At 48.5% G+C, this 20,871-nt stretch overlaps 1 protein-coding gene across 5 annotated transcripts in view; it reads left to right on the forward strand.

Moving 5' to 3' along the window:
* The first annotated feature begins 1,215 nt into the window (after positions 1–1,215).
* Positions 1,216–20,871, forward strand: part of PRRX1 (paired related homeobox 1) — a 78,946-nt gene continuing 59,290 nt past the window's right edge. For 2 of the 5 annotated variants that reach the window (XM_047704380.1, XM_047704381.1), the window contains exon 1: positions 1,224–2,529. In XM_047704380.1, the coding sequence (XP_047560336.1) occupies positions 2,289–2,529 (241 nt within the window). In that variant the 5' untranslated portion in view covers positions 1,224–2,288. Of the gene's footprint in view, positions 2,530–20,871 lie in introns of all 5 variants that reach the window. The other 3 variants (XM_047704377.1, XM_047704378.1, XM_047704376.1) reach the window with 3 other exon arrangements.

Below are 20,871 nucleotides of genomic sequence, written 5' to 3' on the forward strand. Positions count from 1 at the left end.
ACACACTCGGACCCTTCTTTCTCTCCAGTCGAGCCTCTCGGCTATAGGAGGGAAAGGAAGGGGGGGAGGAAAAAAAAAGTCTAGTAATCAAGCCAGCGGGGAAGTATGTGTGTGTGTTTGAAGAACATAAAACGCCACAAATAAGCACTTAGTATTTTACTTACTCGTCATATAGTAACTCATTTCTAATGAGACTATTAAAGCTGTTACCAAATTCCAACAGGTCAGGAAAAAATCCCTCAGCGCCTCTCTGTTCCTCGTCAAGTTAGGGCTCGGCAGACGGGCGGCGGGGCACTCCCCTACACTTGGGAGTTCCTCTCTCCCTCCTGTCCTTCCCCTACGGCCCCTCCCCCGCCCGCCCCGGCACCCGGGTAGGACCCTGTGCACAGGACCCTCGCCCGGCCACTCGCTCCAGGAATGCCCCTGACTCCTGCGCATCTGGGCAACGCGACCCTCCCGGAGCAGCGTTGCCGCCTGGGGAGGCGACCTTGGCCGCACGGAAGAGGCTACGAAATTGGCCAGGGCGGGCGGAGGAGGGAGCAATTACGCTGCACTCCTAGAGTTCTTGCCTCCAGCTAAATAAATATGTAAATTTCCTCCTGCCCTGGCCCCGGGACGCCGAGCCGCGCGAGAGACTCGAATCGATTCGGCACCTTCCAGATCTCCTCTAACCTGCCTTTGGTTCGCGGAAGAAGCGTGGGAGAGCCTCCCGTTATTATCGCTGCTGTTATTTTATTACATTATTTAATAGGCTGTCTCTACGGAGCCAAACGCAGCCTTAATTTGCTTGCTCTCTCCTTCGTTCTCTCTTAGACACTCCCCCACCCCCCAAAACTGTTAGAACTACAGGAAACGCTAAAGAAAAAAAGGGCAGAGAGAGAAGAAAATTTGATTGAGATAGTTGTGGATTTTTTCCAACAAGTTTCCCCGCAGCTGTTATCAAAACATGCAAATGAGTTTTTCCAACAGGATCTTAAACAAATCTGGAGGAGTTAATGCCCAAGCAAAATAATCAGCCCGTTTGAAGTGACTGTGGGTTTCAGTTTGTCTTTTCTCCCCGTGATACTATTGCAGGGGAATGATAATTAGACCTTTACTTTAAAAATCCAAAGGGGCTCTCTCGCTTTCTCTTCCCTCCCTTTTCGCTCCCTCCTCCCTCTCTAGCTCCCTCCCTCTCTCTTTCTCTCTGGCTCAGATGTTGGCAAAGGGGGTTTTCTTAATCAGACTGTTTTTTGGTCCGAAGGAAAGGAGGAAGAAGGAGATTGTGATGGAGAAAGGGGGTCTGTAAAACGTCAGGCACCGCACAAAGGCTTTGCCACGTAATTACAGGCTCCTATTAAGTCGAGATCTGCCCTCCCAGGGGTCTCCAATTTTCTTGTATTCCCTACAAAGCCTCCTCTGCATGCCAGTTTGTGCCTTTTGAAGTGCCAGAGAGCTTCTTGATCCAACTGAGAAGGAAAAAGGAGCTCAGCGAGAAGAGGGGGAGAGCGAGCGAGAAGGGAAAGGGGGGAAACCCACCACCACCCTCCTTCGGACTCTTGAAGCCCTTTTTTTTTCTTCTTACGAAAAGTAAAGTGAGAATCCTGCTCTCCAATACATCTGCAAGACATCACCCTCTCCTCCTGAAACTTTAGTCACTCCTGAGAATCCACAGGAGTGCAGAGAGGGGGAACACGTTTTCTTGAAGATGTTTTAAAGCTGGAACAAGCCTTCTTCTGTTGGTGCTTGAACTCTTGCCTGGGAATAACTTTTTTAACCTTGAAAAAAAACCCACTTTGATTCTTCTCTCCCACCCCTTCTTCTCTCTTCTTCTGTTTGCCTAACTCCCCCGCCCTGCTGGCCTCCCCTTTCCTTTCTCCCCCTTATTATTATTTTTAGTGTGTGCGTGTGGACGCTTTTGGAGAGCTGGAAGGAATTTTTTTTTTCCTCCTGACTTGAACATAGGGTGACTTTTTAATTTTATTTTTTGGTGTGGATTATCTCCTTGGACCGCGCCGGACTTGGCCTCAGGAAAGCAACCGAGGCTGTCGAAGGTTGTTGGTGCAGAACGCTCGCTCTGCAGAAGGGGGTCCCCCGCCCTCTTTCCTTTTTTTTTTTTTTTTTGTCCTTAGCCTCCTTCTCTCTCTTCTCTCTCTCTCTCTCTCTCTCTCTCTCCCGCTCTCGCTCTCGCTCTCTCTCCACTCCCCCCTCTCTCTTCCCCACTCGGCTCCTCTCCCCCCTCGCGCCCACAGCGTTTGGTGTTGATTCGAGCGGGAAGAGGGGGGTGGGTGGGATCGGAGGGGGAGACCATGACCTCCAGCTACGGGCACGTTCTGGAGCGGCAACCGGCGCTGGGCGGCCGCTTGGACAGCCCCGGCAACCTCGACACCCTGCAGGCGAAAAAGAACTTCTCCGTCAGTCACCTGCTAGACCTGGAGGAAGCCGGGGACATGGTGGCGGCGCAGGCGGACGAGAGCGTGGGCGAGGCCGGCCGAAGCCTACTGGAGTCGCCGGGACTCACCAGCGGCAGCGACACCCCACAGCAGGACAGTGAGTGAGGGACGCATGCCCGCGGGAGTGTGTGTCCGGGACCGGGGGACCGGGTCCCGGCTGGGCGCCTGGAACCCTCCCGGACCAGGGAGAGAAAGTCGGGGGCGAGGAGAGGTGGTGTCAGTGGCCAGAGGAAGAGCCAGGCACAGACAGGGAGGAAAGGATGGTGAAAAGGGGGATCTGCCGAGGGTGCAGCCGGGGCGGGCGCTACAGGGAGGCCCCGAGGCCCTGAGGTCGGGCTTAGGGACTCTGTCAGCTGAGGACGCTCGCCGAAGCCGACTGGGCTGCCCCTCAGCCCCGGGCGAGCACCGCGGCCAGGTCCTCCTGCATGCGGGGCAGCCGGACTGGCCGGAAAAGAGGGGTGGAAAGTCGGGGAGCCTGCTCTGTTTGTGAAGGCAGCGGATTAAAGATGCCGAGTTGGGTCGGGAGGGCTTCTCCCAGGTCGCGAGTGTGGGTTTGGGGGCAGGCGGGGCGGAGAGGCGGAGGGCACCGCGCACAGCGCCGAGACCCGCGCGGCTCCTGCGGCACAGCGCGCTCGGGGCCCCGATGGCGGGGGCGTGCGGGAGGGGCCTCGCGGGAGCGCCCAGCCCCAGCCCCGGATCCGCTCTCCGTCCTCTGCTGTCGCCGCGCTCCACCTGCACATGGGTTTGAGACCCCCGGCAGAATCAAAGGCCCGTGCCCCGGGAAAACTCGGGCAAAGCAAAGGGGGCGTCCTTTGGGGTGAAACCCGGGCTCTTGCCCCGCTCGGTCCCGCACAGGAGAGATGCGAGGGAAAGCGCGGGCTCCAGTGCCCAGCCTGGTGTCACATTCCACGAGCTCTCCCTATTGGCCCTAAGTCCTCCCAGAAAAGTCCACGCAGTCTCCCTTTCCCATCCTTCCGGACTGATACCGTGTCCCCGCGGAAATCTCGACTGGCGTTGTTAACCGCGCCTTAAAAGGTGGCGGCCAGTGTATCCGTACATTCTGGAGTCTGTAACGGACCTGTCACCTGAATCAGCCCAGGTGTCATGGGGCTTGATATTTCCTCCTCGAGATTGCAGGAGTCTGCACTTGGCTGGAAGTTTTTTAAATGAGGCAAATTCTTTTCCATTTCATTATTTGTAGACCGTTATTTTGTCTTCAAATTTGGAACCTGTGAAAACAGGAGATCCCCTAGGCATGCCTTCATTCAAAAAAAAATTTTTTTTTTTTGCCAATATCAGACTCTCAGGAAATAGTAGGGGAAGGAAACAGGACCCAGAAACAGCTGGAAGCAAGGCCCTAGCAAAGCTGTGGGAGCCCAGCAGCAAGCCTCAATGAAATGAGAGGCAAGGAGATCCCCTCTCTCCCCAGGCCGCCTGCCCCTTGCCCACTTTCCCAGGTCCAGGCCTACAATCCCTTCAGGTTTTGTTTTGTTTTGTTTTGTTTTTAAAGCCAAAATCGAACTGGAGTCAATCCCCCGTAGGTATTCCCAGAGGCAGAGGGCGATGGGGAATTTGGACAGGGTAATCTGGCCTGGCCCGGCCTGTCACTAGAGAAAGGCGGCTGCTCCAAGGAATGTAGACCTGGTGTTCCCAAGTACCGCATAATGGCTGAGCACAGACGCAGAAGCTTCCTTGTTGGAGATTTTGGTGCAGAGAGGGGGTTGGGGAGAGGAGGGTGGTTCGTGCAGCACGCGCCGTCCACAGCATGAGTTAATTGTTTGCCTAGACACTTTGAACTCCGGGAAAATGCACCGCGAAATAATGTGATTGTTTTTAAACGCTTTTACTAGGGAAAATTTAAATGTGCAAAGCAGGGGGAGAATAGTGTTCCGAATCCCCAAGTGCCTATCGCCCAGCTTCACTGATTTCTGCGGGTCTGGTTTCGCCATGGTTATTTATTAATCACGACACTTAACACTGTTGGGAGAACTGGAGGCCGGACCTACAACAGAAAACAGGGTCGTGAAGAAAGGACTGCGTAAAAGACCAGGGTGGGGCGGGAGTGACCAGCCATTGTTGCTTTACCCCTAAAACAAGCGGGGGGTACGAAACTCAGGCTCACGGGGGCCACAGCGAGCCCGGCGGCGGGCGCCGGCCCTGATGCGCGCGGGATGCCGACCGTTCCTGCCCTTTGGCTCTGAGGAGATGCCACGGAGAAGGGAGCTCGGGTTCACGGTGGCCTTCTAGTGCGGACGGAAGGAGACTGGGCTTGGAGGCCGGCTGGGGGGCACCCTGGAAGCTGAGGCGGAGGTGGCGGCCGGTGGCGGGGAGGCAGCCCACGGTTGACTCCGGTGAGACCCAGGCCTGGCGTGGCTAAGGTCGCGCCATGCACGTGGCGTCCGCCGGTATGCGCGAGGACACGAAAAGGGCAGCGGGCGAAGTTGGGGACCATGTGTTCCAAGGGAAGGGGATGAAACCTCCGGGTACCTGCCTGATGCAGACTTAAGCCCTCCGAGTTTCAAGGAGTAAGGAGGCCTAGTGGGGAGTGGGCCGGCAAAGGAAATTGAGGTTAGGATACCAGCCAGGAAAAGAATAGTTAAGGAAGGATGGTCGACAGTTCAGAAGGAGGTAGCAGAAATGCAGACCCAGGTGGTGGAGACAAAGTGACTGACCGACACTTGGGAAACCCGATAGGCCTTGCTTTCTTGCGATGGCAGGGGGCCTCTTCTAACAAAGGGTTGTTGCTTTAAAGAAGCGATGTTTCCTCAACATCCTCACTCATCTCTGAGATGAGGATAGGAAGGTCTGGTGAGTGGGGCACATGGTGTCCAGGAGGAGCCTTGTCCTTAGCCCTTGGGCCCCCCCATCAGGTGTCGCCTAGGGGTCTGTCGTGAGCTACTTGAGTGAGGACGGGTGGGCCCTGCTAGGCTTCCAATCTGCAGTGGACAGTGAGGCTCAGACTGTGAGTCAGAGAGGAGAGGAGTTTTCAGTCTTCGGGACTAACGTGGGGCTCTGAACCGGAAGGGGACAGAGAGCCACACCGAGAGTCAGGTGCCCCTTGTGGCCTGCTGGGGTCTACCCCAGAGGGGGAAACCATAATCTCCTTTGGAAAACATGGGAAACACATAAAAGACATGGTTTACTCTTCCAACTCTATGGAAACGTTCTTCTTAAATTTTCTTTTCAGCCGAGATTAATGAAATATATTCCATCTACACTCACGCTGCAAAGTTTCCAGTTACCACCTGGCATGATCTTAGCATGATCCAGATGAGAGCTTCTGTCTGCTCTCCCTCACTGCTTACCACAATTCTCTTTCCCCCTGGGTTCATGCTCATTCCACTTTCCTCTCTGTAGAGCGATCCCTTTTCCCTTTTACTGATTTTCCCAGCCTAGTAAATGTCTCAGACTTCTGGGTTCAGATGCCTTAAGTGTTTAAAAGAAATGGTTCTTTAACTGTTAGGAATCCTGTGGCTAATGGGGGAGTATGGGGTGTGAAGGGGGGTAGAACAGGGGAAGCCTGAGAGAGGAAAGAGGAAGAGGTCATTAAAAATAGGCAGACCTACTCCTAAGAGGACGGTGCATCCGCTGTCATTTCTTAATCTGAACTTCTGCAAACTCTTTAAAAAAAAAAAAAAAAAAGCTCCTGCTTTCCACGTTCCCAACCTCTAAATTAGTGAAACCAGATTGTCCTAATAAGACCTTTTGTTGGAAACACATGTAGTCATAAAAAGGTAGACGGAAAGTCAATTAGACACGCGTGCACACACGCACACACTCCCAAACCAGTGCTAAGTGTGCACCGGGGCACAGCTGGGCCCCGGGCCTCTGGCGGGATGCGAATGCAGAACGGCGGCGCGGGAAATCGATTTGTCACAAAGGGAGAGGTGTAAACGCGGCGCAAAGGAATCCACGGCCCACAGTCCTCCCACCACACTCCCGGGGGCAGCTCCACCAGCTCTCCCCCACCCCGTCCCCAGAGGTAAACCCAGGGAGCGGGAACATCTCTAGGGGGCTCTCTAGTCGGAATACACAACAGATTATCAGTTTCCCTGGAGTTTCAGCATTTCTAACACCCAGGGCGCCGGTAATTTCTGCGGTACCACCCGGGGCCTCGGAACCGGTGCTGGCGCTCTGAATTTGGGCCTCAGTTATCTTGATTCAAAGGGGAGCCCACGGACTATATCATTTTAAGGGTAGCCTGGAAGTTTTTTCTCTTTACAGGAGGCAATGAAATCCAGGATGGAGGTAGGTCACTGAGTCCCCACGGTCGCATATCAAGTTCAGAGAAGAAGAGGTAAATCTTGTTTATATCACAGGCAGGAGCAGGGCACTGGATGGCCTCCTCTTAATATTTTGGAAAAAATGGACCGTCTGGCGACTCCCACCCACATTGGGTAGAAGGGCTGCCTGGAGTGGGATCTGGGCCTGTATAGTCAGAGGCCCCAGGCAGCTAGTACTCTCTAGGGCTCCAGATCGCCCAACTCTAGAACAGTGAGCCCCTGCCTCCCCTGTTCATTTCTCCCACAGAGCCTTTCCAAGACTCCGGAGCGCCTCTGCCGCTCCTCAGGTGTCACGAAGCCCTGCATTTTGGCAAAGCGGCTTTAACGGTTCCCCCACATGCTTAGGTCTGAACATAGGGGCGTCAGGCGGGCAGGCGTGGATCACAGGGAGCCACGCAGAGCCTTCCTCCTCCCAGGGGCATCATTTTAGATTTTACCGCAGGAGTGAATAAATCATCTTCAACCCAACGAGATGTCATGCACACCCCTCCCCTGCGGAAAAAAATCACAGCAACTTCAGAACCAAAGGTACCTTCCTATCCGACTGGCTCCGATCCCCCTGATCCGAGTTTTAAAAGGCGCTCCCCCCACCAGAGATCCTTTCCCACTTTTAAATGGTATCTGTAGATTTTCAGCTAAAGGTCCATTTGATTTTTATTTTTAAAAGATGTGTCTCTTTTACAATCCCGCTCCTGTAATACCCTACTTACCTGCTCCCTCCTTCAGCAGGGCCCACCGCCCCCAAAGCAGGCCACTAGCTCCAGGAGAACTCAGCTCCTTCACAGGAGGGGGGCCCAGGGGACTTGGGGACTGGGGTGTTGCAAATCTGTGTGTGCCCACGTGTGCACGGCCATCCCTGTGTGTCCCCTAGTCCTGGTGGTGCCAGCTTTCAATGGTTCTGAGAAAATCTATTTTTTATTCTTTGAGAGATGGAGTTAGAAGAAGCCATAGGAACTACTTTTTTTTTTTTTTTTAAATCAGGGAGCATTCTTTATTGAGAAGGAGATGAGGCTTGCTTTTTCCTGCTGCTGTTTCTGCTGCTGCTGCTGCTGCTGCTGCTTCTTCTTCTTCTTCTTCTTCTTCTTCTTCTTCTTCTTCTTCTTTGCAGGGGGTGGAAGAGTTTCTTGGTGAAGAACTCTACCCCAAAGAAAGAGTAAAACTTGGGTGTTCAGCATCCTCTATTCAAACCAATTCGTAAGGTCATTCAAGAGGAATTCTTGCAGTATTCCTCTGAGCAAGAGATTAGACATTTACAGGAAATACTCGGGTAAGGGGCTAACTTCCTGTGTCCACTGGGTGTGCAAACATTTACAGGACTACCTGTGAGTCCACGCCATTGTAATCTGAATAGTCTCGGCTTCCAATTCTGTTTTAATTTGATGCAGGGCCCAGTACTACCAGCCCCAGGCTTGGTGTCCTTTAACTCCCTTTTCAAGGATACAAAGAGGGTGTCTATGTCAACAGCATTAATATTTATCCACAAGAATTTGGATTCTTGTACATTCAAATCGCTTGATGAGCAGACTAACAATACTCAATAAAAAATTAACTAAAATAGAAAAACAATTTCGACAAACTGCCACAATCTCCTTTTCTCTGAATGCCCTTTCTTATTAAATCAATAAATACGGAGATACATTGCCCAGACATCTGAGGAGAGACAGTCAGTGTTGTTTGGGGGTTAGCGGGTTGTTTTCCACCTGTAGAAGTTTTTGAGTAATATGTCTCTACCGTGGTCCGAATATGAGAAGATTCTTGGCGTGGTCATTTGTCTAACTTAGTGAGGCAGACTTACAGAAGTAGTTGTACAGAAAACTGTGAACTATTGATTTTAGGTTTCCACTTAAAATCACTACATTGCACTTGTCCTGGAACCACGTTTCTTGAAAAAATATTGGGAAGCCGAGTATAGGGGTGATAGTCACTTCAGGGCAAGGTGGGGGAACAAAGGCACAAACAGTGGTTGGTGGAGGAAATTTTGTAAAAGAAAATAAAACTTGTCAGAACAAATCCATCGCACACAAGAGTGACTTCTCAGGAGAGTCCATGGACAATCAGAATCTCACGGATTCTGCTGCTCCTGTAAAGCTCCCAGATACAGGAACGAAGTCAGGACCAGGATTCGTCCTCGCGTAAGGGATGGCCCAGCCCTTCTGCCGCGCCGCGGGACGAGAGCGCTCGAATCCCCGAGAACGGATTTTCCCGAGGCTGATTTCTGCTGCTGTCGATTTCCCCAGACTCGGCTTCAAGTGAGGAATGGATTTGAAAAATGCGTACTAAGGTGGATCCCCAAGATTCGAGTTATTAGAAAGAACAAGGGCCGGCCCGCTGGTTCCTATCTTGTGTGCGTGGAGCTGTCTGCGCGCGGCTGGAAGTGGCCCTCGCGGGCGCGCGAGGGGCGACTGCGCCGAAACGTCCGGCCGGGCTGACCGCGCTCGGCCCGACGGAAGGCTCTGGCGGATCCTCGCCGTTGCGGGGTGGAGGCGGGGGGAGGACGGAGAGTTAATCCCGAACTGCAGTGAGGAGTAGACGTTGGCCTGGACGGCAGCGCAGACGCCGGTGCCCCGCATCCCGCATCCCGCATCCCGGCTGGGACACAGGTGCCGGCTCCCTCCCCGCTGCGGCCCGCGTCTCCCCGCGTCTTCCCGCGTCCGAGGAGCGCGTGGAGCGCAGCGCCCGCAGGGTGAGCGCGGCGAGCCGGCCCCACGCGCCCCCGCTCTGCCTCCTCCTGCCGAGAGGGGGCGCCCCCTCCCCCGGGCCGGGCAGCCGCGACCGAGCCCGCAGAGAGCCTGGGGCCCGGCGCCCTGCAGGGCCCCTACGCGAGCAGCCAACCACGGGGCGCGCGGGAGCCCCGAGGACCCTGCGGGGCGACGTACGCGCATGCGCCGCGCGCGTCTCGGCAGGAGCCCGGCGACAGCTGGTCGGCCCCGGCCTGCGGTGCTCCGACTGCGGGTGAGCCCGACCGCGAGGGGCGATGCCAGGGCTCCCCGGTGGGACTGGCGACGCCGGGTCCGCGGGTGCCAGCGACGGCGCCTGGGAAGGGCAGGGTCCGTCTCCGCGCAGGTGGGCGAGCCTCGTGTGCAGGGGACCCGGCGCTTGAAGAAGGGGGAGCGGACCGCAGAGCGGGCGCCGGCGGGTGAGGGGCCCTGCGGGGACACCGCCTCTTCCCGGGGTGGGGGGGGGGCGACACTGGCGGGCCCTGCGGTTGGAGGAACCCTCTTTCCCTCAAAGGAAGGGCAGTACTTACCCCAGGTCTTGTGTGTGTGTCCCCAGATCGAACTCCTGGCTTCCACCCATCCTCCCTTTTGGGGCAAGAGTTTCAGGTGACTCACAGGACATAGGAGGAAAATTCTTAACCCCCTTCCGTAAATCTTGGGATTTTCTACCTCTCTCCTACCACGCCCTGAATCTGGAGGTCACCAAGTCAAGGCAACCATGGGAGCAACCAAGGGGCAGAAGGAGCACTGTCTTCTTAGCAGAGATGGTGGGTCATGCGGACCTTCCCGATAATCTGAGCTGGGGTGTTCACGAGCAACAGAAGGGCCAGGCCAGGACTGCAAGGGAAATTGCATTCCCACAGACGTTCGTCTGAGAGGAGGAACATTCACCCCATTCACTTAATTTCTCATCATCAGTCATGTCATTATATTTTAGAGGACCTCACAGTGCTGGAAGGTGGTGTAGTTACAAATAAGCATAAAAACAGATGGGCGCTCTCCCAGTACTCTAAATGTATATGGGGAGGCCAGAGCTTCTCCAAGAAGATTCAGATATACAACTTAAGGGCCAAGGAGCCCAACTCAATCAAAATTTGAGTCAGGATGTGCTAAGTTGAATCAGCTTGACTATGGGGCAATGTGAAAGTCCTAGCCAGCACTTCGGATGTATCTAGACAACCCCGTTTGCCCAGGTTTCCATTGTATTTATGCACACAGATTCATGCTAGTGTGCAACAGACTTGGAAGATACGGCCCAGGCCTGGTGGGTGGTGGGGGAATTGGGGTCCAGCTTCCTGCCTTTGTCAACCATCCTTGTCTTCTTTGCGCTCCCTGTGGCCCGACTGGTTGTCCCAGAGGTGTGTGCTGCCATGAAAACTGGTGCCTAGAGACCATGGAAGCCTCCTAAATGGTGTTTTCTAAAATCCTCAGAAAAGGAGAGAGCTGTTGAGCTCAATGAAACCAAGTATTTTCACGTATTTTTCCTGATAATTCATTTTATAATAGCCCACTTAGAGACTTCTTGGAAGCAGAGGTTTAGGGAGCTGGTTACTACTTCTTTTTAAGTTGAAAGTTTCGATGGAAATAGGTATTGAGTCTAACCCTTGACACCTGAGTACTGATGTAGCCATTCATCCAGAGTGGGAGGTGACACTCAGGGATTAGGTACACTGTGGCTCTCTCTCTCCATTGTCCACCAGACCTACCTCCCTAAATCCTGGTCTGGATCGCAGCAGTCCTCTACCACCGGGGCAGCTGCTAACCTGTTGCCTCTGCTCAGTGAATGCGTCAGTGGGAGAATCACCTCCCCATGTCCAGGGGATCCCCTTTCGAATCCAGCCTAAGCACTGGGCCCCTCGGCTCCCCTTCTGACTTTATACCATTTGCCTGGGAGCTCTCCTGCAGGCTCACCTTTTCAACGATACTCACCTGCATACTGAAGACCCCCAGGTTACTGCCGCACGCCCCCCCTTGGGACTGCAGGTCCATGTGCCGCCACCAATTCAACATTTCCATGTGAACTTGGCAGAAGTGCTTCAGACTCCAAAACAACAAAGCGTGGCACCAACGAGCTCCCTTTGCCCAATCGGATCCTCTTACAGCTTTTCCTGTTTTGCTCAGAAATTTCAGACTCATCCTGACTCCTTCCTTTCCGCCTCTGTCCAGTCCATGTCCAAATCTCAACAAGTTTACCTTCTAAAATCACCTGAATCCATCTCCTCTTAAAAATCTATATCTTCCTTGCATAACTCCACCAGCCTCCTAACTAACGGGGTCTCCCTGAGTCCTTGCTTGTCCTCCCATCTGTAGGTGGCATACAGGATGAATATAATAGATCCTCAAGGAAAATTTGCTGAAGGAAAAAAGGGCATGTGAGTACATTCTTTTACAAACACATTTTTAAAAAATCATGGCCCTCTCCTTTAGCACTCACAATTGCTTTTTATTTTTTTAAATTTTTAAATTTAAATTTAATTATCATATACTATATTATTAGTTTCAGAGGTGGAATTTAATGAATTATCAGTTGCATACAACACCCCAGTGCTCATTTCATCAAGTGCCCTCCTTAATGCCCGTCAGCCAGTTACCCCCTCCTCCTCCCCACCCACCTTCTCTCCGGCAACCCTCACTTGTTCCCTATAGTTAAAAGTCTCTCATGATTTACCTCCCTCTCTGTTTTCATTTTATTTTATTATACATCAGGACCAAATTTGTCCTGTTTGGGTTTTTTTTTTTCCCCATTACCTTTCATAGTCTATATTTCCATTCATGTCCCAGCAACCTGCCCATTCACACAGAGACCAGAACTGTTCCTTTAGTTTTCCCTAGTATGCAAGTTAGGCTAGAACATTTGCCCATGTCCTCTAGTCCCCTTTCTGCTGCTCTGACTTCTCCTAGGAGATGTCCTTGCTCTGTACCTCTTCTTTTGCAAACCCACCCATGCCACCTCTCAAGTTTCTGCTCCTTGTGACACGTTTCTTGACTGCTTCATTTTAGACCAAGCAAACACCTTCCCTCGATGCTTTACTGTAGAAATAATCTTTAAGTGCTTTTTACAAGTATTGCTTAATTATTTTCTAAGTATGATATGGTTGTTAATATACCTTGAGGATTTTCTTAAGATGAGAGGTTTTGAGGGGACCGTAGGGGAGAGGCATAGTCCCACTATATATAGGAAAGCTGCAGTAAGCAAATTAAGTAGGTCTCCTTCTTCTTCTTTTTTAAATAGTGTGGTTCTGCTGTTTTTGCAATTTCTGGCTGTGAGTAGTTTTTTTTTAATATAAGCATAATGCAACACATGCTCATTTTAGAAAATGTATTATTTTACATTAAAAAAGTTTAAATTGGAAAGTAAAATCACCCATATTTCACCACCCCGAAATAGATGCAGTTTGTAGTTTGGTGTTAAAATATTTCCTTTTTATTTTTTATACAGTTTTTATATTAACGTTCTCCATTACTGATTTTTCTTAAATTAACAGAGGAATTTTCAAAGATTGAGTTTCACCACAAATTAAGAAAACACACAAACATGTAACCCACTTGCTCTCATCAGAAAATTACACACAAACAACAAACAACAGCTCCGCAAGGATTGTGGGAGCTGTGACGTCACACCCATTTCACAGAGTTCCGGCTTCCGGTGGGCCCGCTCCCAGCAGTAAAGACCTTCAGAGTAAACAGCTTCTTTTTCTTTTCTGCTTGTTCTAGCTGGGAACCTTCCCTAGACATGAGCACATGTCTCCTTTTGAAATTGGAAAAGCCTGCATAATACTTAAAGGACATTCCAGGACCACAGTTGGAGAGCTACTGCTCAAAAAATTAGTTTTGACATGGTTTAGTAAGGAACTGCTCCATAAAACCATTGAGGAGAAAGATGTCTTAAGGGAGTGTACCTTTTCTGTTTTCGTAGATCTCTGGATCTTGACTTTTCATTTTATAAGTTTTTTTTCTTTTTTAATATCATAAAACTTATACAATGCTTTTGTAAAAAAGGAAGAGGAAAATGACATTTATTTATAACTTGTAGAATGATGATCAGGTAGACTAGTGACACTAAACAGTAGAGTATTTTGGTAGGAGAAGCACTTCTAAAAATAAAAAAATACAATGCATTTATTCGTATATGAAAGTCTACATTGCCACAACCCTTATTTAAAGTGATAATTGCAGAGAAAATATAAATTGTTATTATGAAGTGTATTCAAAAATCATTCCCAGGCAAGTTGATGTTAAAATATTTGCCTGATGAATGCAAATATTTTCTTTAGGGAAAGTATTATTTAGTGATATAAAATTGTGTAGAACAAAATCTTTAAATTATGAATTAGATATATCTTAGAAATTAATCTTTCTCTCATGGGGAAGGGTGAGCAGAGAGAGAATCATGATTTTCAAGAATTAAAAAACCACACTTGTCCAATAAAAGTTTCTGCAGTTCCCTGCACTGCCTATTTCTGAGGGAAGAAAGAACGTGAACCACCCAGAGAGCTCTTTGCCAGTAACCAGATGTGCTCTTCAGCAGCTCTGCTCAAGTTTGAGGAAAGACCACAGGATGAATCCTCAACACATTTAAGAAATAAAATGTAATTTAGTTCATTAATCATGAAACTGAAATCTGCAGTTTTTCTACACATATTTCAAAGGCTGAATCCCTCCTGACAAGAGAAACGGAACATAATATCACTGCACACTTGACTGTTAAGAGTCTGTTCTTAGTTTCCCTCAGGGAAGAAGAGATTTTTCTGGGTGTGATCATTTTTACTCAGAACATGTGGAGCACTATTTAAATTTATGCCTTTCTTATTCCCTTTCACCCCAACATTCTCCTTCCTCAGGGTGGTAAGGATATCTTTTTTTCTGCTCTGTTTTGGATTTTTTTGGTTTGGAGAATCAGAGCTACTTTGAATAGCCAGGAAATTCCAGCTGTATCTGGGTAGGCCTTAAAGTCAATCATTTTAACTGACTTACTATATGTACTCAGACTGCTGGAGGATTTAATTCTTTTCCCTGGTTACTTATATAAATTAAGGCCCTACTTTGTCTTAAAGAATTAATAACATTAATAATATAAGTAATGAAGTGACATAAAATAAGAAACTGCTTCACAAACTCCAAGAATATTTACCAACACTATTGTGTTTTATAAAACCAGTTCGAAGAAACAGGTGCGGGGAGTGCAATTATTTTCATTTTACAGAGAAGAAAACTGGCTTGGAGAGTTTTAGGGACCTACTGTTAAGTGACTCAAGTATTTCCTTCCTGATCCTGTTTTATTTTTTTGTTTTATCCCATCATCGTTGCTGTCAACCAAATTCTTGTGGATGCGTTATAGTCTAGTGAAGCAATGCTGAATTAGGAGTAGGGAGACCAGCACAGCACTTCACAACATACTACCATGCTGCACAATCTCTTTTATTTCCTTTGGCTCCTAGTCTTTGCTATAAGTGGGCAGGGAACTGCTAACCCTGTCTTCCTCGAGGGAACACAGCAGCCAAAAGGGTACTGCGTTTGCAAAAATACTTGAGGAATAAAGGGCCGATTTATTATTACACCATAGGAATCCAATGGAGATTTTTCTAAACTATGTTATCAAGCAAAAATTTGAAAGGTAAGAATGTGTTTCAATAAATATATCCCCAGCCGTCAAAAAGCAAGAATCTTTCATTTAGATTTAAGGCATCAGGGATTTTGAAGCATTTTACTTTGTATTTAAAGAATTCCATGGTAACTTATGATTCTACAATTTACTTACTGGTTGACTTTAGATAACTGTCTGGGTCTTGATTTCCTTACCTAAAAACCTGGAACGTTAATAGCTATTACATGGGTTTGTTGCTTGGAATAATGAGGTAATGTGGACAAGGAGTGGAGCACCCTACTCTGTCCCACTGAAGGCATGAGAGGACATGTCTGCTCCTGTCCTGCTCCCACCTCCAGAGCATCTCTGACAAATGTCACTTACTCCAGGCTCAGATGTATATTCAGTGTGATTTCCCAGTCAATGTTGGAGGCCATGTTAATGTCATTAAAACTAGGAATATTCCCATACTCCAAAAGCCATGCTTTTAAGCCTGTCACTTACCAAGTGACTAAGTAGACAGATGTTTTTGATCTACAGCCAGGAACTGATGCCTTATGATTTCTAGTGACGCTCATCTAAGTCACACCATGAGTGCCTGGCAGAGCTGGGAGTCTGGCTCAGAGGATCCCTCCCGTGGTCCCCTCCTTCAGGCCACCCTTCTCCTCGTTAGCGTTAACCGGTCATCTGAATCTTCTTGAACTCTGAGATGGCACCAGTCTTTCATGCTTCCACTGGCTTCATCCATCACTGCGGACTGTGCAGGACTGAAGAAGACAAATGCTTTCCTCCAAACTTGACCCTGAATTTAACGGAGAGTATAGGACACAGGCTTCAGACCTCGGGGGTCAAGACTTCTTACCCCAGCCCTCCCACAGCCACTGTGTCTCCCAGAGACCAGCCATGCCAAGTTTTCTCTGTGGTGTCATGTCTGACAGCAGCTTTCACCGCTTCCCTCAGACTTCTGTTGGGTCTAGTTAATTTTTTAGGCACGAATAATGCTCGCCGTGTTCACCGTGACGGCGCACACAGTTGCTATTCTTGTGCCAACCTGACTTTCTTTTAAATTTTTTTTAAGATTTTATTTATTTGTCAGAGAGACAGAGCGAGCACAGGCAGGCAGAGTGGCAGGCAGGGGCAGAGGGAGATGCAGGCTCCCCGCCGAGCAAGGAGGCCGATGTGGGACTCGATCCCAGGACGCTGGGATCACGACCCGAGCCGAAGGCAGCCGCTTAACCGACTGAGCCGCCCAGGCGCCCCCCAACCTGGCTTTCTTAACCAGCAGAGGAAGATAAACATTCTGTTCCCCAGTCGGATACGTGACCTGCTCTCCTGTGTGTTGCTTTGAAATCTCGTCAACCTAGAAGACATACAGACCGCATTTCTGTATCATAAAGCATCCGAGACTCTCTGTTTTGCTGCCAGGCAATTGACAATTGAATCTCCTTGGCATCCTTTGGTAACAGGTGCACATCAGCTGTGGTACCTGTGGAGAAAAAGGGTCACCGTGGGTGAGGCGACTGGATGAGCCCGTCACGTGGCTCTGCGTGGGGCCGGAGAGGCAGTTGCCCTGAGCTTTCTGCAAAGAGAGGCAGAGCTCTGAGCTCACTCGGTGGTGAGCTGGAGACGAGGAACTGACCTGTCGCAGCACCAGTTCTGACACACGGAGGAGGACGCGTGCGTTAGCTAAAACGCTGGCTCTGCTTTACGGGGTTACAGTCTCTAACTGGGGTGTGGGGAGCTGGATCGCCATTCTCCTTTAGAGAGCAGGCACCTGTCCCCGTGCAGGAAAACCTTCCTTTGGTCCTTGTTGACTTTGTTTCCTCCTCCTCTGTGTCTCCTGTGCGGCTCATGTCGAACGATCTAGAGGCAACAGACAAAGAAAAGTAACAGGTCATGGGATTTTCTCTACCGAGCTTATGGTCGAATCCTGTAGATCTTCAAGTGTGATGCCTGGTTTGTCTTCATCAGAATGAACTGAAATGTCTTGAAATGCAGATTCTGGGACCCCATCCATACCCAGCAAATCAGAATCTCCCCAAAACGTGCATTTTTACCCCAGATGATTTTCATATGCCATCAAGTCTGTAGATGTAGACATAGACCACATTCTTTCATAGCGATTGGCATAGAATGATGTTTTTTTGCCTGCTGTCCACCGGCCTGTGTGGCCCGCTGTCATTCAACTCTCCCCTTACAAGCATTGGTTTTCTCTCTTCAGCAGGTGTATAAAGTTTTGAAGAGAAGGGCAGACTGAAGGCGGCTTTATACTTCAGAGCATGGCTGTGCTTTCCTATTGTAAATGACGTAATAAGCAGATGCTGACTGCGCAATGCTTGGCGCGTTCGCTCTCTGCCGGCAATGTTTTAAGTGCTTCACCTGAGGGGGGAAAAAAAGGAAAAGACATTTAAGGCGATTACTGAAAGTTGTAAAAATCCTAACTCTGACTAATTTTAGGTGATTGTTACCTTAGCTCTTATTCTGGAAGAGAAAACGTGTACCAAAGAGAGGGCAATCTATCACACAGATACTATTGTTTGCAATTTAACTTCAGTTTTAAGTATGTTTTCAGATGAAAAGTATGCCACATTTAGAATACGCTTCAGTATTTTGTGTATCTCTCTCTCTCTGTTTTTTAACAAAGTCTTTCCTTCCTGTCTGATGGTTGATAAAGCACAGTTTTTCTATTTGTGCAATTTTGCTTACCTTTTTTTAAAAAAAGATTTTATTTATTTATTTGACAGAGAGAGACACAGTGAGAGAGGGAACACAAGCAGGGAGAGTGGGAGAGGGAGAACAGGCTTCCTGCCCCAAGCAATAAGCCTGATGCGGGGCTCGATCCCAGGACCCTGGGATCATGGCCTGAGACAAAGGCAGATGCTTAACGACTGCTTGCTTATTTTATACACAGTTGGAAAAGCCCAGTTGTTTGTTTTTTGTTGGTTTTTTTTTTGCCAGCACATGGAATTTTATCAAAAACTGTTCAATGAGTAGGATGGATCTCGGCATTTTCTAAACAAAACTCTGAAGCATGAGTTTATAAGTTCGGCATAATTTCATTAACTCATACCACAGAGGGAAAAGGTGGCTGGATGTCACGTGGTGACTGAAGGACTGAACGGGCTATTCATCGTCATGTGGGGACACCCCCAAGGACTTGCAGAAACTCTTGGGTGGATAAGGTCCTGAATTACCAAGTAGAAGCCAAGTCCAGACTTCACCTTGGGTCCCATTAGTTATAGACCAGTGGCTCCCAAACATTAGCACACATCAGAATCACCTGGGGGGGGGCTGTAAAAACTCGGATTCCTGGACTCCACTCCAAGTATTTTGATTCAGTAGCTTTTGGGTGGGCCATTAAGTTTTCATTTACTATCTTTTTCAGATACTGGCTATGAGGTTTTATTTGAAATTTCAGCATAACTTTTCCACCTTTGCCATGTTTAAAGACAAATTTATCCCATTAGTGGGGTACTAGGTTGGCATATACTCAAGTTACATCTGAAATATCTTCTTTTAAGGTATGCTCCAAGGTTTTTGTTCTAAATGGATTTTCTATTAAATATTAAGCTTTTTTCCTAATGAAGTACATGCAATTCATAGATTGTTGTCCAAAGGGTGGGTGCAGGGGGAGGGGCAAGGATAGAAATAGCCTCTTAAATGACAGACCATTTAACTCATTAAACATAAAAGAAGGATCAGCAGACTTTAGGAAGCTCAGAGGAAGAGAACAAGAATGGAGGGCCCTGGCAGAGATGAGAGGGCCAAAAAGCAAGGGGAAGGTCTTCTCGGGAGCTGTGTCTGCAGCAGAGACCACTGCTGAGTAACAGGCTCAGAGCCCATCTGGGATCTTTTGGTGACATGAACTTCGCTGTCGTGGTTTATAACATCACTGGAACCCCCTTGGTGGAATTACAACTTCATAATTCACAGTTAGCTGTTGTTTATTTTATATTTAATCATTTGTGGAGCGCACTGGCAGCATACCCAGGGGAACTGTGTGGTTATGCTCCTGCAAATCTTGTTGTTGCATAATTAAGTACATCAGAAGTAATTCACCAAGTGTCATAACATCCCATATTTCAGACTCGCAGATGCTGGCCTTGCTCGTGATTGTCCTGAAAGTTATCCCATCTGATTCACCTTCTTGATGAGTTTTCCTTTTGGAGGAATAGTTACCAAAGACAGCTGGGCTTCTGGGCTTAAATGCAGTTTTCTGAGTAGTAAGCACAATGCTTCCATAGAAACACAAACCCAAATGTGATATTGACTTTGATAATGTAACTGTAAAATGCGGTTTTTTTTCTATTATCCCATAAGGATATAAGATGAATCAATCAAATAACAAAGACAGTTTCCGGGTTAGCCTAGGGAATAGAGATTAGTCCCAGTATTTCTTTGTGTTTGGCCCTTGGCTGCTCAGAAATGACCCCACTTATCTAGTGCCTTTGGGACTTTCAGAGGGAGAAGGGAGAAAGGGAAGGAAATTAAAATTTCCTCCATCTTTCCTAAAGGAGAGAAATGAAGATTTATTGACACCCAACATGACCAGGTCACGTGTTGGGTGATTTATAGTACTTATGTTAAATTCTCACAGTAATGTTGAGTGGTAGGTATTGTCACCCTCAAATTCACAGATAGGGCTTTGAGACTCCAAGGAGCTTAACAACTTGCCTGAAGCCTCAAAGTCGGTCTTGTTGAAACCAGCACTTGTCTCGATGCCTCTGGAACTCCGTATTCCATAATTCTCTCATTTACCTTCCAGTGGATAGAAGGCTGGAAGGAGAAGTTGAGCTGAATGGCTTTTCTGCAGCATTTATTCAGTGAGACACAGAACTCCAGGAAATGTAGTCCTGGACTGTGTATTGGGATTGCAAATGAAAAAATGCAAATACCCCGTCCAGAAATGATACCTTTGCAAAGAAAATGCCTCGATGGCACTGGATAGTTCAGTGAGCAGCAAAATGGAGGGTAATTACAGGGCTCAGTGAACTCGAATGAAAAAGTGAGTTGGAAGATAATGTTAGAGAAGAAGCTAGGTGAGCCAGAGAGCTTTTCTGAAGGTGAAGAATTGATTTTGATCATGGTTCTGACCTTGAACATGCCACAAGGCCCTCTAAGCTATAGTCTTATGAGACAGGAAGAACAGCAATGTATTTTTGACGAGTCTGTTGAAGATTAAATCAGGTATATGTGGACCTTCCTTACTTTATTTACCCCAAAGTACAAAGCTTCTCAATTGCATCAGTTCTAATACCGATGAGAATATTGGGGGAAAAAAAGACCCAAAATTTCTGCTTAAATTCCCTCCCTCTATGGGAGTGAGTTATGTTTGTTTGTTTTTTAAGTTAAGAATAAGATTTTATTCGCAAGATTTGGATAGTCTGATTTGGTTGTTTGGCGCTGGAAATTCATTTTCCAGATGCAATGTTACAAGGGGTAATTAGGTTCCCTGGAAGCCTCCAAAAGGCTGGTATGTATGAGACAGACGGACTATAGTGATCATGGAGGCGGCCAGAGTGTTGCTTCTGGAAGGAATTGGCTTAGTGGCTCAACAGTAAGGAGGAAGAGGGTATCTGGGCCTCTCTTTGGTGTAGGACCAGTGCTGGGCAAAATTGAGAACAAGATGAATTTAGTCTCTGCGCGGTCTTCTGCAACACCCACCCCTGGCCACTGCAGTCCAGGTGCCTGTCATCCTACTCATCCCTCTTCTCTAGAGTTCCCAGGGAGGAGGACAAACACAGAGAGTGATAGCTGAGTAGGAAATAAGGCACTGAGTTGTCATCATGTGGGCAAACAGGCAATGAGCCCTGGGCCCTCCAAGGCCCCATCTTCTGGGATTTGCTGATGAAACA

This window comes from Lutra lutra, chromosome 15 (genome assembly GCF_902655055.1).
Source record: "Lutra lutra chromosome 15, mLutLut1.2, whole genome shotgun sequence".
Taxonomy (NCBI): Eukaryota; Metazoa; Chordata; class Mammalia; order Carnivora; family Mustelidae; genus Lutra; species Lutra lutra.